General features: G+C 51.4%; 1 protein-coding gene across 1 annotated transcript; it reads right to left on the bottom strand.

The window, feature by feature from the left end:
- On the bottom strand, window positions 1–27,809 carry LOC105097377 (matrix-remodeling-associated protein 5). Its single transcript, XM_031446009.2, has 7 exons — window positions 27,588–27,809; window positions 24,886–25,101; window positions 19,650–19,779; window positions 19,071–19,461; window positions 10,809–15,776; window positions 6,862–7,762; window positions 1–3,199 (listed from the first exon to the last, which is right to left on the bottom strand). The coding sequence occupies exons 1-7, from the start codon at window positions 27,632–27,634 to the stop codon at window positions 1,291–1,293; spliced, it is 8,562 nt and encodes a 2,853-aa protein (XP_031301869.2). The 5' UTR covers window positions 27,635–27,809; the 3' UTR covers window positions 1–1,290.
- Window positions 27,810–27,965: the final 156 nt, after the last annotated feature.

The following is a 27,965-nucleotide window of genomic DNA, read 5'->3' as shown; positions in this document are numbered from 1 at the left end:
TTGTTTGGAAAATATTATTTTATTATCAAATGTACATTTTTATTGACCTTAAAAATACAGTAAAGCAGTCATGGAAGTAACAGGTCTCCTACTTTCCGTGGACACAAATTCGTAGGATGTGGGATATTCCAGGCTTCTCCTAAAAGCTCTGGATTCATTTTGTGGGGCCACAACTTAACTCTCTCCTTCCCTTCCTCTCATCTCCGCTCCCTGCCCCCACAGCTCTCTCAGGGTTAACTCCATAAACAAGGAAGTCCAGCATCTCAGCCTCCCCCAACGTAGGGTTCCTGGGAAAGGAAATATTCTAGCGGTTAATGAATACGAAGGAAGTCGGGGAGGGAAATATTTTTTAATTGCATTTCCATAACTGCTGTAATGTATCCAAGTCTTGTAAAGACCAATAATTTATTACCTTTCATGAGACAGAAAGCGTGTCTTTCTCTTTCTACTCTCATCGTCTGATTAGAAAGAAAAAAATTTTATAATATATATCTGTATCTATATCTATATCTATAAAACAGTATTTAAAAAGTGAGTTCCAGGGAGAAAATATTCTTTCATATAAAATGATAGCTGTATTGTATGAAACTTGTACATGAAAAAACAAACAAAAAAAATCAATCACTCTGGTTTTCAGCCCTGGTCGGGCAAACTGAAGATTTGAAGTGACAGAGGAAAGAAGGGGAAGATGGGTGCTCATTCTAGAACGTTCTACCACGTTAAAACGGCAGCAGGTGATGGGTGCTCATTCTAGAACGTTCTACCACGTTAAAACGGCAGCAGGTGATGGGTGCTCATTCTAGAACGTTCTACCACGTTAAAACGGCAGCAGATGATGGGTGCTCATTCTAGAACGTGCTACCATGTTAAAACGGCAGCGGGTTAACTAAGGCGATGTGTCTTCCTCAGGGTAGCAAGGCACTGTGACTGTCTACCATTTCTTTTCCATGGATGTTCCTTAAGGATCCTAGAGATGCTCCTTAAAGCATCCGGGCAGTGTCTGCAACACAGAGACGGCAGTTTGCACCCAAGTGCTGAGAAATGCAAGAACACATGGAATCCTGTAAACACGGAATAAAGTTTCCCCAATGTCTGCGTTCCTTCCTTTCATCAACAAGCGTAGGTCAAGGTCAGTATGAGCCTGAAATCCAACCCGGGGGTCGGGGCGGCCACGGTGACCCACGACACATCCTTTCAGAGCTCCAACTCTCGGGCCCCAGCCTCCCGTACAAACAAGGCTTTGTGCCAACTCCCTAAGCAGCGGCCGTGGGGTCCATGAGCTCCGGTGTTTCAGTAGACGTGGATGTAAGTTGTCTTGGAGTCACTGCCAAGGATGTTTTTCGCGGTGCACTTGTAAAAGCCCGCGTCTCTCTGGGTGGCCTGTTGGATGGTTAAGGATCCCTGCGGGTGGAGGAATCTGTTCCCGTAGAGACGGGCCTGCGTTCCCGCCGTCAGGTGCAGTCTGTCCGGCAGCTCCCAGGTGATCTCGGCCTTGGGAATCCCCATGGCCATGCAGTTCATCTTCACGGTGCTCCCGGGCCGGGTGTAGATGACCGGCGTGGGCTCACTGGTGATTCGCGGCGGGTAGGCAATCACGATGACCGGGACGTTCACGACGGAAGGGCCGTACTCGGTGTGTGTCTTGCACACGTAGGTCCCCCGGTCGAACACCGAGGCGTCGAGCACGGTGAGGGTGCCGTTCTCCCAAAGGGTGAAGCGTCCCCGCGTCTGGGGGCCCTCCAGAACCAGGCCGTTGGGCAGCGTCCAAGAGGAGCGTGCCTGCCGGCGCCCTGGAGGGGTGCAGGGCAGTTGCAGGGTCTCGCCGTTGATGATGCTCACCAGGTTGTGGTACTGGTTGCTCGTCTCGGGTTTCAGCCCCACCTTCAGAGAGACCAGCCGCTCGGTGTAGCCCGCCGAGTTCCTGGCCACGCAGCGGTAAGCCCCAGCATCCACGGATGAGAGGCCACTGATGTGCAGCCTGCCGTCCCCCTTGTGGAAGAATCTGTTCAGCTGCTGGCCACTCTGGAGCTCCGTCCCGTTGGGAAGGACCCACAGCAGGCTGGGCGTCGGGGTCCCCGTTGCCGAGCAGTTGAGACTGATGGTGTGGCCGGCCATGGCCGTGATCTTCTCGCTGACCGGGTCGTGGAAGACGGGCTTCTCCACTGGCTCCAGGACCGTGAGCTGGACCATCAGCCTGGCTTCTCCACCTTCATTGCGCCCAATGCAAGCCAGCTGCACGGAGTCGCTCTTCCGCAGACTCCTCATGTCCAACGTGCCGTTGCGGTGGATGGTGATCCGGTTGCCGTAGTATGGGGCCGGCAGCACCACGCCCTCGGGAAAGGCCCAGAACACTCTCGGCGTGGGGATGCCCTCCGCTCTGCAGTCGATCAGTTTCCGGCTCCCTCCCGGCGCTATCTCCCGCACAGTGGTGATGGCGTTGGGGTTTCCGTTGATCTTGGGCGGCTGGACGTCGACGTGAATCCAGACCATCTTCCTGTCCTCGCCGGCGCTGTTCCTGACCACGCAGGTGTAGTTGCCGCTGTCCGAGCGCTGGGCTTTCTGAATAAGGAGAGTGCCGTCGGGAAATATCTGGTACTTCTCGGAGGAGGTGGGGACCAGCCTGTTGGTCGGAGAAAGCCACGTCACCCTGGGCGTGGGCTCGCCTTTGGCCTCGCAAGCCACGGTGACCACGTCCCCATAGGGGACGTGGACCACAGAGTACGTCTTGTTCCGGATGGCAGCGGGCTCGGTCACCACCTTGACCCGCACCCTCATCTCGTCCTTGCCAACTTGGTTTTCAGCAAAGCAGGTGTAGTCGCCCTCCTCCCGCAACCCGACTTCGTTGAAGTAGAGCGTGCCGTTGTTGAAAACAACGTAACGCTTGGTGCGTCCACCGCTGTCATCGGACTGCACGAAAGAGTTGACCAGGCTCCCGTCCGGGAGGCTCCAGGAGATCTCAGGGTTGGGGAGCCCGGTGGCCACGCAGTCGACTTTGAGGTCGCCCCCGTAGAAGACTCTGTGATCATTTTCCTCTTTGTGTTCGATCTTGGCTGGCTTCATGACCACGTTCACCTTGAGGACGACAAAGTCATCCCCAACCTTATTCCGGGCGACACACAGGTAATCCCCAGCGTCTTTGTCCGTGACAGATTTCACCACCAGGGTCCCGTTGGCAAACACCTTAATTCTGGAATCAAAGCTGACGAAAAAAAAGAAAGAAAGAACAAGGAGTACGATGTGAGTCTCCCAAACACTCTCCCCTGGCTTGAGGTCACCGGAATGAAACAGAAACAGATGGTTCTGAAAACGACCAGCGCTAAGGGTTACCGCTCAAAACGTCAGCTGGTTTTTGCAGCCTGGAGGGGATATGGCGTCCAAATGCGGAAGTGATTTATTTACCACAAATAACAGCTCTCCAGTAGAAGTCTGACCTCTGGCTGGCCTGGCCACTGAAGATGTGCGATGCAGTCGCAGACGTAGTGTGGGAGGGTGGGGGTGTGGGGACCAAATATTTGCATGGGGGTCAGCGTGGAGCTGATTGTAATGAAAAAATCAGATGAAACGCTAGAGTCGTGGAGAGAATGAATACACACCAACCTTAGAAAGAGGTGAATTTGTTCCTAAATAAAGTGCTTTACAGGCTGTTTTTACTCTTGGCAATTTTTGATTATATTGTGTCCCATTACAAGGCAACCAGGCAGGGGTCGCGCAATGGATCACGTAACCGCAGCTGGACCCAGAGTTTCGATGCTAAGACTGCATTCTTCAGAGCTTGGTGCTACTGCTTTAAAGTCTTCTTCCCTAGAATCTGTAACAAAAGTTTAATGACCGTCACCAGCTCCCACCCCACCCCACCCATGCTGTCGTTCCCTTCCCTCATGGGATGGACCTGAACTCACACACTGCTGACTTAATATTTAAGAAAGATTTGCCGTGTGAAGATGCAACATGGCGAGAACAATACAAGAGTCTTCCTTGGCATGTGACGTTTCCAGAAATACACACTGGCGTGTACCTCAGCAATGCAGAACTAATGTTTGGAATTTTGGGAAGTTCCTACTTTAAAAACGTCCAGAGTGAAAAAAAAAAAAAAAAACACCCTCAATTTCATATAAATCATAATAGTGGCATCCGCCAGGGGAGCTTGAATATTCATCCTTAAATATTTGCTGCACACTATGTCATTCTAATAGCCTGTCTGGAACTCTGTCATCGATTAAACAAACAAACAAAAATGTCTGCCTGTGATGGAACTCAACCTAGTAACTCGATTATTGTTCATCCAACCTCCTCCTAACAAGGACCAAGTAAATGGTTTTGTTGGCCATGAGTGAGAGTCAAGTTAACATGAATTAGTAGGTCATTCAATGACAGTAGAGCAGACAGAGATATTTTGGTGTCTCTTGGAGTTAGAATCCAAAAATGAGTACAGTAGCACATGTCTGTAAACATTTCGGCACTTCTGTAGCAGCAGCTCCTAGCCTGGGCATAATGAGAACCAACAGAGCAGCTCTGAAAACTGCCCATGTGCACACATCGCAGGGGACTTGGCTTCGAGACATGGAAGTCTGACATCTCTGCTTCCAAATAGTGCCAATGTGTAGGCGGGGAAAAGAGCCCGCTGGTTTATGACGCTCACTTGGGCTGTTGAATTACACGCCCCTGAGAACGGAGCGAGTCAGAATCTAAGAATGATGAAGCTATACAGAGACCGTGGTTTACAACTGAATCGTGAGATACTAGGAGGGTGGCCCCAATTCACACGGGAGCAACATTCTTTTTCTTCAGCGTCCATTCAACACCGCCTCAACCCTGCCAACATCAATGGAAAACACTTCTCCACATGGCACGGCAAAGGCTCAGCTGGAAGACACTGCAGGGACAACTGGGTACGTGGTATCCTGGATGGGCACTGCTTTTGGTCACGCCCCAGCGAGGAACCCACACTGAGGTTCCCGGCCTGAGCTGCCAGGCCGTGGAGGCTGAAGGCCCACATCAAGCCAGGGGATTTCCAACATGGCGCCACTGACATGTCTTCACTTCCATGTTGCCAATCATTGCCTTCTTCCCCTACATCTTGAAACATTTATTAGACAGGCATTGCCTTTTTGGGATCTAACCCAGGATTTCTCAGCCTCGGCACTACTGATATAAGAGGCTGGAGGACTGTCTGATGGGGTGGGGCATCCTGTGCACTGTAGGGTGTGGAGCTGCGTCCCTGGTCTCCGCTAATTAAACAGTAGCATCTCTTTCCCACTAGTTGTGGCAATTAAAAATATCGTCAGACATTCATGAGTGTGCCCTGGGGCATAGAACCATCTAGCTGACAAGCACTTCCATAGATAGGTGATAGATAGATAGATAGATAGATAGATTAGATGGACAGATGGATAGATACATGGATAGATGGATTGTTAGATAGATAAGATGGACAGATAGATAGATTAGATGGACGGATGGATAGATACATGGACGGATGGACTGTTAGATAGATAAGATGGACAGATAGATAGATAGATTAGATGGACGGATGGATAGATACATGGATGGATGGTTAGATAGATAGATTAGACGGAAAGATAGATAGACAGATAGATTAGATGGACAGATGGATAGATGTATAGATAGATTAGATGGACGGATGGATAGATACATGGATGGATGGATAGATAGATGGTTAGATAGATAGATAAGATGGACAGATAGATAGATAGATAGATTAGATGAATGGATGGATAGATACATGGATGGATGGATGGATAGACAAATAGATTAGATGATAGATAGACGAGTGATAGGTAGATAGATACTAGATAGATAAATGGTAGATATCAGATAGGTGATGATAGATTAAAATAGATGATTGATCAATGGATATAGATGATAGATAGTCGACAGAGAGACAGATAATACTTTTTCTTGATAAAGCAGAGTTTCTCAGCACTACTGACACTGGGGCTGGAGGACTCTCTGGTGGGGGTGCCCTGTGCACTGTGGGGTGTTGAGCAGCACCCCTGGTCTTCACCCACCACACACCAGTAATGCCCCCCCCTACTCTGTTCCCTAAGTCACGCCACCTAAAAATGTCTCCAAACATGACTAAATGTCCCTGGGGACAAAATCTCCCTTGGTTGAGACTTACTTCCCTAGATATGGAAATTTAAAGCAGGGCAACAGAAGGTGCTTTTTTTTCCCCTTTTTTCTTAGCCACAATGAACTTTAAGAATTCCAAATGCACTACCCTCATGCAGTCATAATGCCTTTAAAACTTTCTTTTGTTTTACATACATTCCTTCTACCCCTAATACCATTTTAACATAACATCTGAGGCTTCCATGGGTTTTGCTGAGATTAGGTAACAGAGAAGACAACTTAAATTGTTTCATCTAATTACTGAAAATACAGGTAAACTATGATCATTAAAACAAAACCGACTGGGTGGGGAGGGTATAGCTCTAGTGGTAGAGCGCATGCCTAGTATGCACTACGTCCTGGGTTCAATCCCCAGTACCTACATTGAAAATAAATCAATAAACCTAATTATGCCCCCCAATAAAAAAAAAAAATCTACTGGTTTGTCATTCTTTTGGTGGGAGGGTGCAGTGGGGGAGCAGGGCAAGATCAAGGTGTGTGCTCTGCATCCATTTATAAAGACGAGATTTCCTCGTGTGAGAAGGGAAAGCGGCCCCCCTGCCACCCCCACGCAGCACACACAGGAAGCAACGTCTGTGTGGATTCACTCCGAACCAGCAGGCATCCTTTCTGCTGCCTGACTCCATGCAGAGGGGCGCCCAGCATCCCAAGGCGAGGCGAGCGTGGGACCCCAGGGATCGGCGGCAAGGCAGGTGCAACCCCACATACCTGAAGAGCGCGTCGATCATTCTCTTGGACGGGAGCCTCCAGAGGATGCGCGGCCAGGGGTCCCCCGAGGCGCTGCAGTCCAGCTGGAGGGTCCCCCCGTACCGGACGTCGGTCCTCTGCGGGGAGGTGCCGGTGATGCGCGCGTTGGCCGCCGCGCGCTGCACGGTCAGCTGGACGGTCCTGCGCGCCGAGCCCACCAGGTTGGCGGCCACGCACTCGTACCGCCCGCTGTCCTTGGGTGCCAGGTTGCGAATGTAGAGCGTCCCGTTGGGGAAGACGAACAGGTTCCCGTTGACGAACTGGGAGGGGCGGATCTGCGTGCCATCCCAGAGCACCCAGCGCACGCTGGGCAGCGGCGCGGCCTTGGCGCTGCAGTGGATGTGGATGCTGAGCCCCGGGGGCAGCGAGATGTTCTCCAGCCGCTCCTGGTGGATGACCGGGGGCAGGGCCGCCACGTGGAGCCGGATGGCCAGGCTGTCCGCCCCGGCTGCGTTGCTGGCCACGCACTTGTACACGCCTCTGTCCGCGAAGGACGCCTCTTTGATGGACAGGGTCCGGTTTTCGTGCAGAGTAATCCTGCCCTCCACGGGGGACACGGTCTGCCACACCCTCCTGTCGGGGAAAATCCAGGAGATCTGGGGAGCTGGGGTCCCCTTAGCCAGACACTCCATGGCAATGGTGTCTCCCAGGTAGACCGTGACATCCTTGTAGTGGGACGCCAGGATCTGGGGCTGCTGCACCGTCACGGACAGCAGGACCACCATCCTGTCTGCTCCGTGCAAGTTCTTGGCGGTGCACACGTACTGGCCGCGGTCCTGCACCTGTACGTTGCGGATGACGAAGGTGCCGTTCTTCAGGACTTCAAAGCGCTGGACTCTGGTGTGTGGGGTCATGAGAGCTCCTGGAAGTCAAAAGCAGGTGCCATTAGGTCCAACACAGATGTGCCCCTTCAAACAGACCAGACGAGGATCATGACTTAAATTAATCCTCCGCTTCATGTCCAAACAACAAAAGCGAAGACCCATCCCCAACACCTCCGATATTCTTCCATCTTGCACTAACCCCCAAATCAGGGTGCATAACCGTAACCTTCCAGCCAAGGGCAGCCAGTAGGGGTCTCATGGACAATTGTGGAAGCTGCCATGAGCCCCGGACCTTCCCAAGGTGGCCTCCTGCTTTACTTTAGTTACTGTTTGGCTGCAGGGGTGCCCCAGGTTGGCAGTCACCATCCACCTCTGCCCAGCCAGGCTTCTGAGAGTTACGCTGGGCAGCTCATTCTCTGCCCAGCCTGGTTGAGCTGAGCACCAACTCATGGTTCTAGATGGTGCCTGGCAGCGTCACTGTTTCTTCCCTCCCTCTACACGACACATGTTTTATAGCTCATCCTCTCGGAGCTCTGCCACAGTCCGGGTCTGTATTTTTTAAGTGTTTCTGATGCATTGACATCAGGGGTCTTGGTGACCTTGGAGGGACTGCCCTGCCCAGGACTGGCCAATTTCTGCATATAGCAAACAACTCACCTTTCAAATGCAAAACGACCCCTCACTCCAGGGCATCCTCTAAGGGGCTCCCACACTCAGGGCCATCGTCCACCTGTTCTCATCACCCCAGAGCCGGGTACCAGACAGGCCCTGCAACCAGGACCTGCTGAAATTGTCCACACGAGCCCATCCTAAGACTGCTCCCCCCCCGCCTCACCCGTTCCTTTCTGTGGGAACCACAATAAAAGCTCTTGTCTAGTGTTTCCCTCTTCCTCTGCCTCCTGACTGACCCTGGTGCGTCCCCGTGCAACCCTGTGTGGCGCAGTGTCACCTCTCCCCTTGGGGACAGTGAGTGACCAACTCTCGCTTCAGTGGCAGTCATCTCCTGATCTGCTGGTGTCACCATCCCTAAATAATAATGAATCCTATATTTAAAAACTGGAAGACCCCGAGTTTCAGTCCTCTCTTCCTCTCCCACACTGCTGGGTTCCTGGTCCCACGCTTCCATCACTGAGTTTCGACAAGCTCCTTTGCTTCTTCCCCTAATGATTTCCTCTAAGACGGGAGTCCTGCCTTCGCACAGAGCCCTCGGGCCCTGGAAGCTCTCCCCAGCCCCCACCCCAAGGATGACTCACGGCTTCCACCTTCTGAGTTATCTGCGCGCCCCATGACAAGGCTTTCCACCGTGGATGGGGCACTCCAGGGGCATCTGCCCAGGTTGAGGGCACTGATTTGGTTTATTGGGTAGAAAAGGCTCCATAACACGCAGGCATCGTGCAGTTCCAGGGTGACAGACAACGCTGGGGTGCACGTGAGGGAAAGTGGTTTGTGCACGCCATGAGCTGGCTGGCTTCCAGGGGAGAAGCCAGCAGCAGAGGCAGATTCCTGACCGAGGACAGGAGTGTGTCTGCATGTCTAGGGAGGGGACGTGGGCCACGGATGCTCTAAAGGGGCACAGGGCACGGAAGACCCCTAGCGTGAATGCAAATGGGGCGTCCCGGTGGAGGAAGGGGCTTTCCCGCAAAGGCACAACCCCTTTTAGAATGAAAACCCCTTGGCGCCCCCCATCTGCTGCTTCAAGCAAATCCCTTATTCAGTCTTTACGAAAGCATCTGCAGCGGAACGCTGGGCGGATCAAAGACGGCGGTGACTTCCCTACGCTCAGCGCCTCTGCTCACCATCGGAGCACATCTGACGTGTGTGAGATAAAGCTGAGCGGGGCAGGTGCAGCCGGAGAGACGGCGCTATCCGCGTCAGTCCTACCCTGGATTGTCTAAATGGAAACTGGGGAAAAAACCAAAACCCTAACCCTCTGAGCAGAATCTGAGCCTGAAAGATACAGCCGTGCTGAGAGAGGAGAAGAGAGGTCCTTTATGCAACGCGCAGCTCCTCAGCTGTTCCTAAGAGAACTGTTCCCCGTGTCGGTGTATTTTTTTTTATGTATTTGTGGGCGAGGGTGAACTCTGGGTCCTTCTGCTCTGCTGTCTTGAAGCCACTCCCTCCCATCTCAGCTTTTACTTTCTTCTGTCATCTAGAGTCTGTGTTACCATCGACAAAGCAGATGGTCATTTTTACGAAGCCAAGTGCTCTTGGGGCACCAGCCCTGGATGCCAAGTAGGTAGAGGTCACTGAAAAGACCTTTGTCATGGGCTGAATGGTGCCTCCCCCAACTCCACCTCCAAATCCACATGTTGAACCCCTGACCCCAGGACCTCCGAATGTGCCTGATTTGGAGATGGGGGTCTTTAAAGACATGATGGAGATAAAATGAGGTCACTAGGGTGGGTCCTGATCCTATAGAAGGGGGGTCCTTATAAAGAAGAGGAGATGAGGACCCAGACACACACAGAGGGACGCCCACGGGAGGACACAGGGAGGAGACGGCCGTCCGCACACCAAGGGGAGAGTGCTCAGGAGACACCAGCCCTGCCGACACCTGGATCTCAGAATTCCAGCCTCCAGGACCGGGAGACCAGACATGCCTCTTGTGTAAGGTGCCCCGTCTGCGGTGCTTTGTTATGATATCCCAAGCTGATGCCCGTATCTCTAGGATTAAATCCAAGCAATGCGTGATGAGTGCAAACCAAGCTGTACTGACTTCTCAAGCCAGTGGAAGGACAAGGGGACTCTGCACTGTTATCCCCACCCCCCTGCCCCCACAAAGGGCTTGTGGAAGACTTCTGCACTGGATCCCCCTGGGAGAAGGCAAGAGGCGTCTTTGTGGACCCTTCCTATCCAAAGAACTTCATACGTGTTTCCACGGCTCCGTGAAGATCTCACACCCATTCTGGTTCCTTGCTTCCCGTTTCTCGTAAAGGAATATGTCTGTTGATGGCTTCTCAGACGTCCCTTCCTGTCCCATCTACCTGTCCTTTCCCCAGAGTCTGTGGTTCTACCTGGAGTCCCAGACTCAAGACAACCCCTTACACAAGCCCTAGTTAAAATGCAGACGTTCAAATCCCCTACCTGTGGAGACCTTGGTCCAAGTAACAAAGGGCTTGGGTTTCCCCGTTGCCTCGCACGGGAACACAACGTCGGTCTCAGCGATGACAGACACGGTCTGGGGGAACTTGGTGACGATCTGGGGCTTTTCCCCAGGCACCCAGAACTTGGACGCAGGAAGTCCCCCGGCAGAGAAAAGCTTTGAGCTGCTCTGATGGAAGCTTCTGGAAGGTTGGACGGAAGGCGTCAAGGTGGGGATGGGGCTCCGGGTAGAGTAGACCAGAGGGACGCTCTGGACGTTGGTCGAGGGCGGCGCCGCGGTCCGGGGAGGATGTAATACCGGAGGTGCCGGGGGACCGAAATCCACGTGGGTGACGCTCTGAGAATGGATCCTGTTGTAGGGGCCTGGGTTGACCTTCCTCTCTCTCATCGCTGGGGCAGGAGAGGTGGGTATCTGGGGCTTCGGAGTGACTCCCAACTGCGGGAAAGAGAGGGTCCTGTTGAAAAAGAAAGGCAACCTTCCGTTGGAGTAGTGAGGAGCTCTCGCACTTGGGGGCTTGCCAGCAGGGTCCCTCACATCGGGGAGGCTGTTACTGCCGAACAGCTTGGACTTGCCGCTGAATCGGCCAGCTGCACGGTCCGCTGATGAACTGGGAAGGTCCGGTTTGGACCCGGGCAACGGAACCACGGGAGCTGTCGTGCTTGACCATTTTGGGGTTGTAACATGCCTGTGCTCTGGCCGAGCCCTCGACGGAGATGCGGTGGCTTCCGGTTTGCTGGTCAGGTGCCGAGGGGCCTGGGAAGGCACAAAGTGTCTCAGGGAGCTTTGTGTGGCCACAGGCGGTGGTGGCCTCACCGTCCCTCTGGGAGGGAGCACCCTGTCGGGAACTCTGGCAGGTGGCTGGAACACTTGGGCGCTCGCATCTGGGCCACGTGGTGGAAGAACGTTCTTGGTTCTACCGTCAAACGCTTCCTTTCCTAACTCCTGCTTTGGAGTGAAGTTAGGTTTGTCCCGGCTGGAAAACTCATTTGGCCTCAACGTACGCGGTGTTCCTTCAGTAGGCACGGACGGCGTTCGGGCTCCTGGGACCCCCACATGGTTGAAGGGGGCGTTGTCTTTGGAAGCTCTTGATGTCGGCGACGGTCTTGGAGTGAGAGGCGTGGGATTCGTGCTGGTTTGTGCCAAAGACACGGGGGTTGTGGGTGGGACGCTGGGGGATGCCGGCTGCTCCGCTGGGGACGGTGGCGACACTTGACTCTGGGGTCGAATTTCGGACTGGGTCATGGCTGGAGTGGTTGCGGGATGACCCTCCTCCCTGAGGCTGGTTTCTGCCTGGTTTGAAGACGCCTCTAGTTTCACGCTTGAGGGAGGCGTCGAACTGGTGACGTCTTCCTGCGGCAACAGCGCAGAGGTGGCAGCCAAAGGTGAAAACTCAGCAGGAGAATCTACGTCCTGCAGCTCTTTTAAAAGGGGCGAGTCTGTAAGAGTTTTTGAAGAGCTGGCGACGGTGCGGTCTGTCCGCAGCCTCTCAGGCCGGGCCGACGTGGGGGGGTTGCAGCTCGCGTTCCCTTCAAAGCCAAAAGGACAGGATCCTGCCTTAAATCCTCCCACCGTGGAGACCTCGGCCCCAGAAGGGGACGCCACGTCCGTGATGGACTCGCCAGGGACGAGCCTGTCAGTTTCGTAGCCACGGATGGTTGTGACCTCATAGTTCTTAATTTCCCTTCCATCTGATACAGGAATTGTCCCTTGCAGTTTATCATGAGACAGATTTACTTTCGTGGTGGTTGTCCTATAATCTTCCACTCTGCTCATCTCACGTGGGCCCCCCGTTGGGAGAGAGATGGCTGTCGATGAAGGGACAGCTTCTGAACTGGGGGTGACGACGTGTTTGTGTCTCTCTTCTGGGGCAGGGCTGGGCTTGGACGCAGAAGCTGGAGGACCGTCTGTGGACGTGGGGTACCGATGTTTGTTCGGCCTCTTGCCGTGTTTCCGGCGTGCGTATGTCCCCTTGGATGCGGGTTCTGTGTGCTTCTCCACATCCAGTTGTTTTGCTGTTCCAGCCGTGCTGTCAACCGCGGTCGCAGGAACCGGCAAACTGGCCGCTTGGTTTGGAGTCTGCATTTCGGGTACGCGCGTCGTTGGTGGAGCAGAAAAGGTCTCCCCCGGGGAGAGCGTCGTGGGCTGGTTTTGTCTGTGCCGCTGCCGGAACCTGTGGGGGCGAAGTCGTCTCCTGCCGTTGGGCCTCTTTCGAGAAGCGTGAGAGGTCAGGGCCGGTGGCGAAGTGGCCGTTTGGGGTGGCATCAGCATCGTTGCTACCGTGGTGGCGCCCGCGTCCCACAGAGGGCCACGCGTGGTTCCCCTGGGATGCTGGAAGGGAGCGACGGTGTCCGTCACCTCCAGCGCAGGGTCAAGCGGAGGGGAAGGCTCAGCGCCTCGCCTCCTGCTCTCAGCACTTCTGGAGTCCACGGCGTCTCCCTCATGCAGACCCCCTCCCCGCCGTGTCTGAGAACCCCCCTCTCTGCCCTTTTCCATCAGCGGGTGGCCCTGAGGGCTCGAACCGTTTTCCAGAAGCTGCGGGTCGTCTGTCTGCTCCTGTAGCTGCGCTTCTGCTGGGACACCTGGCTCTCCTAAAGTGGGGTCTTCGAGTGGCTCGGGCATCCTGGAGTCAGCGACCCCCGGCGTGGGGGCTGCAGTCACGTCCGTAGTGGTCAAGTCGTTCCTCTTAGCCCCACCTGGTGCTGAATTCGTCTCCAGATCTGGGTAAGAGCTGGGCACCGTTTCAGACTCGGCCAAGGAGGTGGCGTCCAGGGGCGACTCATACTCCTTGGGCGTACGCTCCGGCTCGGCTCCAGCGTCTCGTGCAGACCAGCGCCCCGTGGCTTCGTTGCCAGTGGTGGGCTCTCCGTGGACCACGCCCAGGCTCGACCGAGTAGCAGAGGACTGGTAAGCCGTTGTGCTTGCGGCCCACTTCAAGTCAACTGCAGTGGGGGCCTCAGCCTTGGTCTTCGCAGAAAACTCGTCGTCGCTAAGTCCTTCCGGGCGCGTGCTTGTCACGTGGGGCTCGGCGGGGATTGCCCCGTCGTGGCCATGTTCGACTGGAGCTGTCTTGGTGGAGGAAACAGCGCTAGACGCCTGCTTTTCCTCCCCAAAGAAAGGTGCATCTCCTGAGGACTCTTCAACGCTGGTCGCGGTCCGCACAGGCGATGCTGACGGGGCACGCACGGCGGGCGAAAGGGACGTCACCTGTTGACTCACCGCTGGAAGGGTGGTGCTCTTCACGACCGGGGGTACTTCTGTTCCCTTAGGCGGGTTTCTCCCGCGTACTCTGGCTAAAATGTCTGCCCAGTGCTCCGGGTTAATCTGTTTGTTGGCCACGTTTATTCTCCGTCTGGCCTCAAACACCCTGCGACCTTCAGCGACGTTTGTCTCCGGCTCCTTTTCAGAACTCTTCCAGGGTTTCATTTTCCTTCGCCCCTTCTTGGCTTTCTGACCTCCGGGGATACCTCCGTCGTCTTCTGTTTTGAGGGACATCTCTTGGTCCTTCGGGTGCAGCAGCACCGTCCTGGACACGTTGTCTCCGTCTGCCATGCCGGATCCCCCTTCGTCCTCCACGACGTCTCCCCTTCCCCCAGGAAGAGTCTTCCCACCTGGGCGCCTGCCTCTTTTGGATGACCTGCCAGATCCTTTCTTGTGGACCGTGACCCCTACAGTAAAATGGTCTGCCCCTTGCTGGTTGACCGCCACGCACCTGTAGTAACCACTGTCGCTGCCTTGGACCTTTGGGATGGAAAGAGTTCCGTCTGCCAACATGTACGCGTGGGACGTGTTAGCCATATCGTTAACTATCCTTCTGTTTGGGAGGATCCAGCTAATCTGGGCTTCGGGTATGGCCAGCGCACGGCAAGGCAGCATCACCGACTCCCCTGGGTCCTTCTGAACGGTCACCGTATGTCCATTGGGGGGCGGCGTGGCAGGCGTCTGCACAAGGACCCTGTACACCATCCGATCCGTTTCACCCCTCACCCGAGCGATGCACTGGTACAGGCCGGCGTCCGACTGCTCCGTGGATTTGATCTTCAGCCAGCCGCTGGTGAGGATGGAGAACCTGCCGTGCTCATCCTCCACCGGTGCTTTCAGGACGGAGCCATCCGGGAACACCCAGAAGATGGACGGGCTCTCGGAAGCCTTCACATTGCAGCTCAGCTGGCACGGGCTCCCTTCCAAGACCGTCTGGGCTCTCTGCACCGCTCTGCCAGGCTCGATCATCACCCAGCTCCTGCTCCGGGCCTGCCGCGCGTCTTTGGCGGACACGGTGAGGGCGTGCTGAGACGAATAGGACAGCAGCACCGTTTTGGCCGTGCTCTGACGCCGGTTGAGTTGGATGTGGATGGACGGCTGCATGACCCACTCTGGCTCCGTAAGGACGTGGGCTCTGACGCCCGTGTAGTAGAGCGTGTCGTCGTCCGCATCCTGCCTGTACTGGTAGCCGAGTCGGGGGTCTTTCCCGAGCGCGAGTTCTCGGTGCAGCTTGACAGGAACCTCGCTGTAGTAGGCGATCAGCTTCCACAGCTTCTCGTACGTTTCCCGAGTCATCGGACACTCAAAGTCCAAGGCGACGGTCGCATTTATTTCCAGCTCCTGAGGGTCCGTTTGGTTCAAGTGTATCTTGTACAAGTCCATCGGCTTCTTGATGTCACAGGCCAAGCTCACTGTGTTCCCGTGTTCGTCGCTCATATTCAGAGAAACGTTCCACGGGGGATACTGGAAGCCCTCCAAGGGGAACTGGTTGTCACTGTCCTCCTCTGCGTCCTGCTCTTCCTCGCTACCCCTGCTCCTGTTCTGCCTCAGAGGGGACTCTATGGACGGCTTCTGACACGTGATGTCCTTCAGCTTCTGAATCTCCTGTTTGTGCAGCTTCTCGGGGCTGGAGCACACGGAGCACAGCTGACCCCCTTCGTAAGCTTTGTCCTTCTTACACTTCAGAATGCCTGAAACACATAATCGAACACACACCCCGTAAGTCAGGGGACCGGAGAACGGCCAGAGGATAAAGCCCTCATCTGCAGTTTTCTCACCTGGGGGCGGGGGCTGCATTTCCAGAATGATTTAATGCTTTGCCCACCTTGCCTGTCCGACGTCACCTCGGACTTTCAACCCATTTAGCGCAGTGTGTGGTAACTTACCCGGCTTCTGTCACTTCTTGAACATGAGTAATGAGTACTTTTTTAAAAGGTATTTTTTTTTTTTAGTTAAAAAGGAATCTTGCAATCCCACTCCCGGGCATGTATCTGGAGAAAACTGTAATTCGAAAAGATACATGCACCCCAATGTTCATGGCAGCACTATTTATAAATATGGAAGTCATGGAAGTAACCTAAATGTCCATCGACAGGTGACTGGATAAAGAGGAAGTGGTGTATATATACAGTGGAATACTACTCAGCCATAAAAAAGAATGAAATCATGCCATTTTTAACAACATGGATGGACCTGGAGATGATCATACTAAGTGAACTAAGACAGAGAAAGACAAATATCATATGATATCATGTATATGTGGAATCTAAAACAAATGACTCAAGTGATCTTATTTACAAAACAGAAAGAGACTCACAGACATAGAAAACAAACTTACAGTCTCCAAAAGGGAAAGGGAGAGGGGAGGAACAAATTTGGAGTTTGCGATTAGCAAACACAAATTACTTTATATAAAATACATAAACAACAAGGACCTTCTGTACAGCACAGGGAACTATATTCAACATCTTGTAAGAACCTACAAAGCAAAAGAATCTGAGAAAGAATATATGGATAGATAGGTAGATAGATAAATATAATGAATCACTTTGCTGTACCCTTAAAATTAAGAAAACATTGTAAATAAATTATCCTTCAAAAATTTTTTAAAAAGAATCTCTATTCACAGATATTATACAATTTACCTTTTACAAAGGTCCAGGAGAATCTGCATAAGGAACTGCAACCCACGAAAATATTTCCAGGTTGCAGGACCAAACTTTGGCATGAACCGTGTCTACCTTTTATAATTATTTCTTTTGCTGGAATTTTTCATTTCAGGCACTGATTACTTTTTTTTTTGGATTCATGTTCCACGCTTGGCTTCTGGGACACCAAATCCTCCAGAATTTTCTCCTTCTCCGGCCAACACATTAGGGATGAAGCGTTCCTTGATTCGGTCTAAGCGCTTCCCACTTCTTGGTCTGCCCTCACCGTAGACAGCCTCGCCCGCGTGCATGGATTCAATTAGCATCCACCCACCACCGATGAGTTCCACATGTGCAGCTGCCGTCCAAACACATCCTCCTGAGCCCCACACCCAACGCCCTACTTGACATGTCTATTTGAATGGTAAAGAGACCCCTGAAACGGACATTTGTAGAGCCATCTTATGTTTTCTTCCCTGCTGGACGTCTCATGGCTTTTCTGTATTAGTCACTGCTGCCCTCATCTCTCCTATTGGGGAGAGTAGAAGACGAAGATTTTTTTTTTTTTTTTGGACAGTCTTCGTGGTACCTGCCTACTTGTTTAATCTAATCCCACTGGGAACAAACCAGCCAACATCCCATCGTCTGTGACCCGGAGTATTATAAACCTTCTAGCTGGTGTCACCCTATTTACTTCTGCGTCACTGAACATGGGTTTTCCATGCATTGTTCAAAGCAAAAACCCCCAATTTGCAAATATGATGGCTTCACATACCTCCCCCAACACAGACACACACACACACACAAATATGAGACAAACAAATATAATACACACCGCACATACACACAGAGGAAACACACAAACATATAGAGACATACATGCACACACACGCACACAAAGGCACACACGTGAATCTCCAGAATGACTATGTCTTGCTGACTGAAAAAGCTTCACGATTCCATTTCCATACTGTAGTGTTTCTGCTGGGAAATGAGTCTCCCAAAGGATTTTCAGCACGCCCCACCCTTCTCCACGCCCAGACCTACGGGGGTTTAAGCACTGACCTAGGAATGGAAGTGACATGTGACATTTCTGGTTGAGACTATGAAGCAGTGGGTATGTTACTGTCTTTCCCCATCGCTTGCCTGGTTGAGCAAATCTGATGTCAGATTTGCAGTGGAGCGACAGATGACACCACCTGACAGTCTCCACCAATCCACGGGGTTGGGGGGGGGACCACCTGACCACCGTCAGTGCCTAAGTTAAACTGTGACATGAGGTGGGTGTGCCAGAAGTCCCCAGATGCACACAGGCTGAGAGGCTAAGTCAAAATTCAGGATAGGAGAGCCTCTCAGAGGAGAACTTTCAGTGAAGATGCAAAATCTGAAAAGAAGCCAGCTCCTTGAGCATCCAGCAGAAGAGTATTCTTGCCAGATGTTGAACCAGTCCAGCGACGGTGAGTTGGAAATGGGTTCAGACAGTGCAAGGGACAGAAAGGAGAGCAGTGCAGATGGAACTGGGTGAATACACGGGACAGTGGGGCCAGCCCCTTGCAGGAGCATGGGGAGTGGGTGGAAACCAGTGAAAAACCAGTGAAAAATGTGTTCTGACCACTGCCCTGAGCAGGCGTTGATTCAAGAGGAATGTGATCCATCAACGTCGCAGTAAAACCCGCTCAGAATGCTCCACGTGCATCCTTAGACACCTAAGAAAGGAGGCAGCCCCAGGCTGGTGGCGGTGGGGACGGAAACGGACAAAGAGACTCAGAGATGGTAAACCTAACGGGCTCTGAGGACGGGTTCCCATGTGGGGCTTGGAGAAGGGGGTGGGAAAGAGAATCTTTATTTTGATTCAAAATCCTCTCTTGCAACGTCTACATGTCAATCCTGGTTTCTGTGGTTGTTCTCTGGATCAATACAGAACACCTGTCTTCCCCCGTAATAAGATCATAATCTCACAGCCACGCCCAGCCTTCTCTTTTCCAAGCATCGTTGAGTATTTCCCATAGGACATGGATGCACAGAAAAATCTCACCTTTAGCTGTAGCCCACGGTTAAAGATAATACTCCAGACACCCATTCTATGCCAACCATGGTCAACGGTCTGTGGTCGATTAAATGATGGTTACTCTATGTTCTGCTAAATGACACACACATTTGAATTATGCAATGGGGGGGGGGGTGTCTTGACATTTAAGTTGTAACATTTCCTGCCTCGCTGATTTGGGGATGGGATTTAAGCCGACCCAAGACAGAGCAACACCGGCATGCTGGAGAAAGGAATGTTTCCAGAACGGTAAGGAGAGGGCATCCAGGAGTCACACTGGCTGTTCTTACCTTTGGACTTCGCATCCCATTCCAGGAACCACCTCATCTCACAATCACAGGACCACGGATTCCCGTGCAGGTAAAGGTTCTCCAGCAGTGGCATGTTCTGGAGCATGCCAGCGGGGAGGGTTCTCATCCTGTTCTCCGCCAAGTAGAGGTGCCTGACGGTGGAGAGTCTGAAATAATCCAGAAAGGAGAACGTGGAGAACGTGGCGGGGTGGAGCTGCTGGAGCATGTTCCCCTCCAGGTGGACGAGCCGTAGGGACGTTAAGCCGCTGAAAGCTTGCGGGTGGATGAACTCGATCTTGTTGTGGTCGACGTGGAGCCTCATTAAATTCCAGAGGCCCTGCAGGGTCTGCCCCGTGATCACTCGAAGCTTATTGTAGCTGAACTTGAAGACCTGCAAAGACGGGGAGGGCAGAAAATCCTGTGTATAATTCAAAAACAAAAACAAAAAAAACCAGAACAAAGGGCAGGAAACGAATGACATTAAGCTCATTTTTTTTTTTTTTAAATGCTGTTTCATTCAGTCCCTTCTTCGTGGTCCTACAGGCTGCAATCAATGTCACTCATAACGTCCGGGTTTACCTGGAGAGACGTGAGGTCTCTTAAAGCCCCATCGGGGATGCTGGGAATGTCGTTGCCGTGAATCATCAGCAGCTCCAACTTGGTCAGTCCCGCAAACGAGGTTTCTGACAAGGCCTGTATGCTATTGAACCTAGAAAATATAAAACACGGCAATCAGACATACTGACTTCGTCAGTCCCGTCTGGGGAGGATCTCCCAGCCTGCCCAGGGGGCAACGAAGCAAAACGTTGTAACGGTACCATTCTCAAAGCACATTCCTGTCTTCAGTGTCCTTGTCTAAGGTGGGAAGGAAACAGACCCATTGTTTTAACCGGCTTTCATTCAGTTAAGGCATATTCGAGGCTGGGAATTCTGACTTGGTGAATGCTAATGTGGTTGGTGGGATTTAGGCTTTTGAAGGAAGCTGGTGGAAACGGCCCCTCATTGGAAATTCTGCTTGCGATTGGGAATCATACCAAAGACATATAGCCAGCCAAATGGACAAAAAAAAAATTGTAAACTGACTATAAATCAATAAAAAAATGTTAAAAAATGGACCAAAAACCAAAGAAACAAAAAAAATAAAACAGGCATCAAAAGCAGTCTTGCATATAATGAGAGAAGGAGATTCCCTACGATAAAGAACCAAAGTGAAATGTTTGGCAGGTGAACAAGGCCACCCCGACTTCACAGAAACGAGTTGCCGGTTCCGATGGATGATTTAAGTTGTTTGTAAACATCCTGGTGTGTTCTGGGTTTTGGTTCCGCCTAGACAATTGATGCTTCCTTGACTGGGACAGAAATTCCTCGTTTCTCCGCCGTTGCTAGTGGCACCGGAGAATCCCCAACGTTAATCCCTGGAGAATGAATTACAAGATGAATGGAGAATCCTGGACTCTGCTCTGTTGTCGGGCAGTTACGCTGGGTCAGTGCTTCTGCTCAAGTGAAACACACCTATCGTAACACCATTTGTTGTTTCCCCTCGTCACCTAAATAAAAGGAACTATGTCTGCAGAGGACACGAAGAGCTCATAGCTAACTCAGCAGATGACAGCCAGGTCCAGTTTTTCTCATCAACACCCATGAGCCTCAAAGCGGATCCCAATTTTTAGCTGGGTAATTACTCCCCTAAGAGCCAGCCTTAGGAAGCACCTTTCCGCTATAAATGCTGGCTGAGTGCAGGCAACATGACCTTCGACCGCAAAAACCGCTCACCTCAATTGCTTCTGACTCTTCAAAGAACGCTTTTCATCACTGCATTGTTTTAATGAGACCAAGGCAGGCAAAGGAAACTTCATATGGAATGACATGTACCCCATCCTCTTAGGGTACCACTAGAAGGATCCAAAATTGCGCATGACGGGGAAATATCATAAAAGGTAATCACGTTTCTTGTTTCTCGTTTTGACTCATGCGGTCAATGGACCATTATATGGAGAGCCCTGCCAACCCCGTTCCTCTGTAGTGCCTTGCTCCTGGGTCTTCTCAGCTGACCTCTGCTCTCTTTGATGGGTAAGAGGTAAAATACTACAGAGAAATGGCCCAGTTAAGAAACCCTGATCAGAGGATTCAGCAGAGAACAAATCAAGCGACAGGGACAAGCAGGCCTTTATCCTCAGCAAGTCCGCGGGACAGAAAGGCGGCAGAGGGTTCCACCTCCGACGCAAAACAGCAAAGAACTTGGAGAGTTAACAGTTCTACTGTGGACATTGGACGAGGTCTGGAGATATTTTGGGGGTGTCACAACTGGCTGGGGTGTGTGAGTGGCACCTGGTGGGTGGAAAACAGGGACCCTGCTCAGCACCCTACAGTGCAGAGGACGGGCCCAACACAGAGAGTAACTCAGCCTCAAATATCAGGAGTGGAAACTGCCTTAGCATGAGAGAGTGTTGGTCAGTCTGTCTATCTGTCTTTCTATCCACCCAACCATCCATCCATCCATCATATCTATCTATCTATCTATCTATCTATCTATCTATCTACCTACCTATCTATCCGTCCATCCATCCATCCATTCTATCTATCTACCTACCTATCGATCTATCTAATCTATTTGTCTATCTACCTACCTATCCATTCATCCATCCATCCATGAATCTATCCATCTGTCCATCTAATCTATCTATCTATCTATCTATCTATCTATCTATCTATCTATCTATCTATCTATGTACCTATCATCTATCTATCACCTATATAAATCCTACAGGATTTCCCCCTATATTATCTTCTTGGTGCTTGTCTTTAAGAGACATCCAAGAGCTACAGATGCAAGTGTTGTTGGTGTCAGACATAAGAATGGAGGAACTTTTCTGGGACACACAAAAGGCAAGGGAAACACCTGAATGCCAAGCGGAGGAGGTGATTCCGTCTCCCTCCACACCTGAGGGGTGGGGATGAATTCTCTCTGCGTCTGTGTAAAAACCACCAGAGAGATGGGCAAATTCACGTGGCATTCAAGGAAGAGAATTTGATGGGGGCTGAGAAGACCTGGGATACAGCCCCGTTCTGTAATTGATTACCTCTTTACCTTCCTCATCTGTTGATTGGCAATTAGTGACTACATAACCACCTAGATGAAATGGTTTCTTAATATCAGAAGTACAGGATGGTTTTGCAAGAAACACACATATGGAATCACTATGTTGTACACCTGAAACTCATAATGGTATAGGTCAGTGATATCTCAATAAAAAAAAGAAAGAAAAATAAATATATGTGAAACTGCTTCATGGATATCTATGAGTATCTAGTAAAATTTAAAATAAATTTAAATTTAAAATAAAGTAAAATTTAAAATAAAATTTAAATTTAAAATAAAATCTGAAGTAAAATTTAAAATAAAAAAACAAAAAGCAGTATGGGCATGTGGGAAATTCCAGAAAGATGTCATCAAAAGTCATCTTTTCATCAAGGGGGAAAAAGAAATCTTTAAAGGTCTATAAATTAGACATTAAGTGGATGATTGTTTTTCGTACTCAGAAATATTTGGAAGATAATTTTTGAGAAAGCTTTTTGGGGCTGTTGAAACAGGAAAAACCAATGTTCTTTCAATGCTGAATGAGAACCCTAAAAAAAATGTGTGTGGGAATGAAAAATTCCATGAGTGCTCTGCCAAGAATCCCTCATTCCTTGAGAGTTTTAAACCCTTTGCCGACTGCTAAAAGACAGTGCAGATCCTGAGTTCTATCTGTAGTAAACATTGATCTTGTTTCTTTTTTCCTTCCCCCTTTTTTTCCCCAACAGAATGCACAATGCCTCATTTTCTACTTTGAGACTGATTTTCAGAAACAGTGCTGTGACATTATAAGAGTGATTTAAAAATGTGACACACTGAATCATGTTACAAATTAAGCCAGATGGAAGTCATAGATTTGGCGCAGTGAAGCTATTCCTTACTTGTCCCCCCCCCCCTCATTTTATCTTTAACACAATACAAAACCATCTCAAGATACTATTGGCCGCAGTACGAAAAAGAAGCATTTTGGTATCTAAATTTCTTCCCAGGGGCAATGCCTTTAAGATACCATAACGCATCGTGTTCACCATCCATTGTTTGAAATGAAACCTCCAAAAACTGTGTTCTAATTGAAACGCTACTTAAGTGCCCCCACTTACAGAGCACGGCAATTTAAAGCTGGGCAGAAGAAAGTCATCTTGAACAATGTGAATGAGCTGCAAACAGCTTGACAGATACAGTTTATAGGTCTTTGCACGACTAGAGCCATCAGTTAAACTTTTTTTTTTTAGGGTGCCTGCAGTATCTTCCCCAAACCCAGTTCCAACCTGACAGCCCAGACCCCCAACACACAACAGGTGAGGTATTCATGCCTCTTAGGCAGGAGTCACACCCTCACCCCTACCCTTTTTAGGGGGCCCCCTATGGCCTATCTGACAGGACCCCCCATTCTGTGCCCTGCAAAGGGGTCAGAATTGAGGGATTAAGTGGGTAACCCAGGAAGTGGGGCACTATGCTAAGGAACGGCCCGCGGAAGACACAATTCGTAGGCAGAGGCATTTTGCACACCAGGAGGTGTAAGAGAGAAGAGAAATCACACACAAACTCCATTTTTCCTTCCCACAAACCTAGCATGACCCATTTTACCCTGATTCAAAGCAAGTTCCTCTTCTTAATAAACTGTACGATTGTACGAACAGGAACTGGTTTAAAAGCTGTAAAAAAAAAAAAACTGTTAATTGCCCCTCTTCTGGCAAAAAGCTTTCATCCTTCTGGTTAGATTTTCAGATAATCACACTGTAAAGTTTGTCAACATTTTTTGGAGAAAGTTATTTAATGGTCTGTTGCTATGGATGAGGGAAGGTTCTATCTTATTGTCTTAACTTCTCATTCTTTGATTTTACTGCTGGACTTTATAATGAATAAATATGAGAATTTAAAAAAAAAAAACTCTCTACTCAAAGATATCGAGGCACATTTATGGCTTTTTGTTCATTGACTCAAGCTTGGCCATTTCTCTAAAATGTCCCCATGGTGGCTACTCCTCAAACCCTTAATCGTTTTGTTGCTTTATAGATGGTAGAAAGTGGCAAATATATTTTGCTGAAGGAGTCCAAATGATTGTTCACTATTAACATTGTACGAGTGATTGTCAAGTATGAAAATGGTACATGAGGCAGCTACAATTCACAGCAACTCACACTGAGGCATAGAGAGCATCGATGTGTCTAAAACAGAATAAAAACAGAAAAATCCTCCTTGAAATGCTGCACAGAAATATCTGTTCCAAAGACATCAATGTTTTCCAAAGGCAGAATCTGAAAGAACTCTTATTTCATCAGAGTCAAAATCACATCATGAGGGTAACTTACAAGGTGTCAGAAATGTCTGATTCATCCTTTTTTTTAAAAAAAAATTATTATTCTCTAGTAGTTTCTGAGGTCTACTTAAATACTATGAGTGTATTTATCTGTGTGTCATATGCGTTCGCATCTGCAGTGTACTGAAGAATTGTTATCAAAGGAGACTTATCGAGGAACTGAAGTTGTCCATGACGGTTCATTATTAAGCCTTGTGATGGAGGCTGTGGCTGGTGGATCAATTCAGATGACAGCCCCCCAAAAGACCAGTTACACACGTCCCCGTGATTCAGTGCAGATAGGAGCAGATAACTCAAAACAGGGGGACGAATGAAGGAGGATACATCTGCCGTTGCGCGAATGCACAGACACGTTCGGAAAACCAAACAAACACGCACGCGAGGAGGCTGAAATTGCTCACAAAGAATGCGGTACAAACCCCAAATTGATCCTTTCCACATGTTTAGAGATCCCGGCGGGCACTGAAGCCAAGGAGCGAAATGTGCAGTGGACCTCGCTGGGAACGTAGCAGGCACAAGGGTGAGGACAGGCGAGCGTGGCGCGCGGGTGTCCCCAGAGCAGAATCAGCACCACGGAGAGTGCTTGCCACGGCGCCCGCGTTGGCATCTTGTCGGGGGGCGTTATCCCAGAACACCTGTCGGGGGGGAACCACAAAACCAGAGGCGCTTAGTGCCAAGGGAGCACGTCTGTATTTTCAGCAGATTTTACTTGCACCGTGCATTGTGGGATGCAACTTCCCCCAAAAGCAGAACATCTGCGTCAAGAAACATAAAACAATTAAAAAAAAAAAAATTCGCCATTAACGTTCATCGTTACTGTAAAACGTAACCTCCATTCTTGACTTGGATACTGCGATTTGGAACTCTCACTACGTTGTGAGAGCATACGCAATACACACACCGACACAGACACCCACAAAGATACACAAACATATACAAATATATACTTGTATAAATGTATATTTACACACACATATGTATTTGTATAAATGTGTGTATATATATATATGTATATTTGTGTTTGTATAGAGACAAGAGATACATTTATGTTTCCATAATAAATAATAAAAATACATATGTGTCCACCTATAATGTTAATTCCGAGCCATTAATATATTGTACATACGTGAACAGAAAGCATCTCAATTTGCTATCAGGACTGCTTCCTTCTTTCAATGACATCCTTTAAAGTTTTAATTATATCTTCTTAAACGTGCCTACAGAGGCATTCGCTAAAGCCAAATTCATTCCATTGTCTGTGGGTTTGTTTACTCTGTTTAAAAAACTTTTTTTCTTGGAAGAACCAGAACGTTGAGCTGGTTCACTGTCACTGTTTATCAGGGAGAAAGTTTGGGGGAAATCCTTGAAAAATCTACTATCGGATAGACGACGGAAAGTGCCTGACTAAGAATCTTCAGGCCAACAAAAATATGATCAAGAGGACAAAAAGCAGAAGAAGAAAGAAAGAGAAGGGGAAGAAAGGAAGGGAGGGAAGGAGGGAGGAAGGAAGGGAGGGAGGGAGAAGGGAGGGAGGTAAGGAAGGAAGGAGGGAGGGAGGGAGGGAGGGCGGAAGGAAGGAAGGGAGGGAGGGAGGGAGGAAGGGAGGAAGGCAGGGAGGGAGGGAAGGAGGGAGGGAGGGAGGAAGGAAAAAGATGGTCAGGTAAGTATTAGCATCAGCTACCTCCTTTAGAACGTCAGCGATTATTTTTTTCATGCATCCATTCTGGCCTTCATCGTGGGATATTTTTGTCAACTCTTGCACGAGATTTATTTAGAAAGGGGTAATGCACACGGGCAGTAAAGAACAGCGTAGAGAAACGCGCCCGTCCGTTCGCCCCTGCTCTGGGCAACCCCTAACTTCTGATCATAAGCTCTCCATCGGATCACACGCGGCACGGGCATCCCCAATCCGCAGCTTTTCCATCCTTTACAGGACCTCGAAATAGATACACCCTTAAGCCTGTACGCGTCTCGCCTTTCAGCTGCCCAGAAGGAGCTGACGGTGCAGGCAGCTTTGCAAAAAAAAAAAAAAGAAAAAAGAAAAGAAAAGAAACACACACACTGAGGCTCCTCCTCCGCGCCCTGGGGCGAACCGGCTCCCGAAGCCCCGCGGAGAGCGGTTTCCTCGCTCTCCGAGCCCGCGCCTCCCCCGCTCCCGCCCGCGCGCTTGACCTCCGCGCGGGGCTTCTGCCAAGGGCTTCGCGGCCCGCGCAGTGCGCCCGCCGGCGGGCCTGGCCCCGACGGCCCGCTGCCTCCTCTGCAGCCTCGCTCTCCGCCCCGCCTTCCACGCAGGTCCCCTCGAAGTCCGCAGGAACGCGCCCCAGGGAACCCTAGCCCCGAGGCCGCGAGGGAAGGCGCCCCAAGCCTGCAGGACCGCCGGGGCCGTGGCTCGCGGCGCTCGGCCTTCCTCCCCGCCGGCGGGGGACAACCTGCAGCGGCCGGGCGCGTGGCCCTGCGCCCCCGGCGGGCTGCCGGCGGCCGCTCCAACGCCTTCCCGGGGCGCGGCCCGGCGGCCCTGCAGACCTCCGAGGCCTGGGAGCCGGACACTGTCCCAGATGGCGACTTACCCAGCTTCCGCGCGGCTCAGCCACCCCGCTACCCCCGGGGGCTTTCCGTCTCTCTGTTCCAGGGGAGGAGGAGGAGCGGGGTCGGCGTGGGGGAGAGGTGAGGAACGGGGGAGAGGGTTTTAGTGCCGGGAACCTGAGGAATTTGTTAAGAGGCTCCGCAAAAGTGGCTTCTCCCCCCACCAACCCAAGAGCGCAGCCGGTTTTACTTGGAGATCCGGCTGGTGACTCCCTGGAAACCGGGGGTGCCTGAGCGAGGGGTCGCTCGGAGAGGGGAGGGTAGGAGTAAAGAGAAAGGGTTAGCGTTCCTTAGACCTGCTCCACGCACCTTCCCTCAAGATGCCGCCAGCTTCTCCCCTGGAGGGTAACAGCCCCCTCAGCCCTTTGACGTGGTGCCAAGATTAACAGTTCGACGTGTCTGTTCGCCTCCCCTCTCGTCCCAAACCCAGCAGAGTCCCTCCTTTGGCCGCCCCCAACTCTTTCCACCCCCTGCAGACAGAGCCAGCACCACCCACCCCACCCCACCCCCGGGCGCCCTGGCCGCGCTCGGTCCTCACCTGTCCTTCGGAAGCCGCGACACACGGGAGCCGTGCGCCCAGAGCATCCGCGGGGCCGGGGCGCGCGAGTCACCGCCGGGGGTCCGCCGGGGCCATGCCCTTCCCGGCGCTGGGGGCGAGGCAGGGCGGCTTCCCAGCGCCGCAAGGCGAGCCGGCTCCCTTTTATTCCCGGCGCCGAGAGACTTCCCCGAGTGCACGCCTCGGCCCACCCCCACCCTGCCCCACCCCGGGGACACAGGGCGCGGGCCGCAGCCCAGGGACCCTGGCCGCGCCGCTCTGCGCTCAGCCCTCCTCTCCGCCGCTCATGGCGCTGCGTCCGGAGCGGGCACGCCTCGCCCGCGCCGGCGGGAGGAACCGCAGGGGCCGAAGGCGCGCGGC

The sequence above is a fragment of the Camelus dromedarius genome, chromosome X (assembly GCF_036321535.1).
Source record: "Camelus dromedarius isolate mCamDro1 chromosome X, mCamDro1.pat, whole genome shotgun sequence".
Classification (NCBI taxonomy): domain Eukaryota; kingdom Metazoa; phylum Chordata; class Mammalia; order Artiodactyla; family Camelidae; genus Camelus; species Camelus dromedarius.
The sequence above is the reverse complement of the archived record's forward strand: the minus strand, read 5'-3'. Positions and strand labels throughout refer to the sequence as shown.

What these genes read in the sequence shown, in the direction of transcription:
- LOC105097377 (XM_031446009.2), bottom strand. Translation starts at nt 27,634, where the DNA reads ATGCTCTGGGCGCACGGCTCCCGTGTGTCGCGGCTTCCGAAGGACAG. An exon ending in TCGCGGCTTCCGAAGGACAG is followed by an intron (nt 25,102 to 27,587) that starts GTGAGGACCGAG and finishes CCCCCCCGACAG; the next exon opens with GTGTTCTGGGATAACGCCCC. An exon ending in TTGGACCAAGGTCTCCACAG is followed by an intron (nt 7,763 to 10,808) that starts GTAGGGGATTTG and finishes TTTGACTTCCAG; the next exon opens with GAGCTCTCATGACCCCACAC.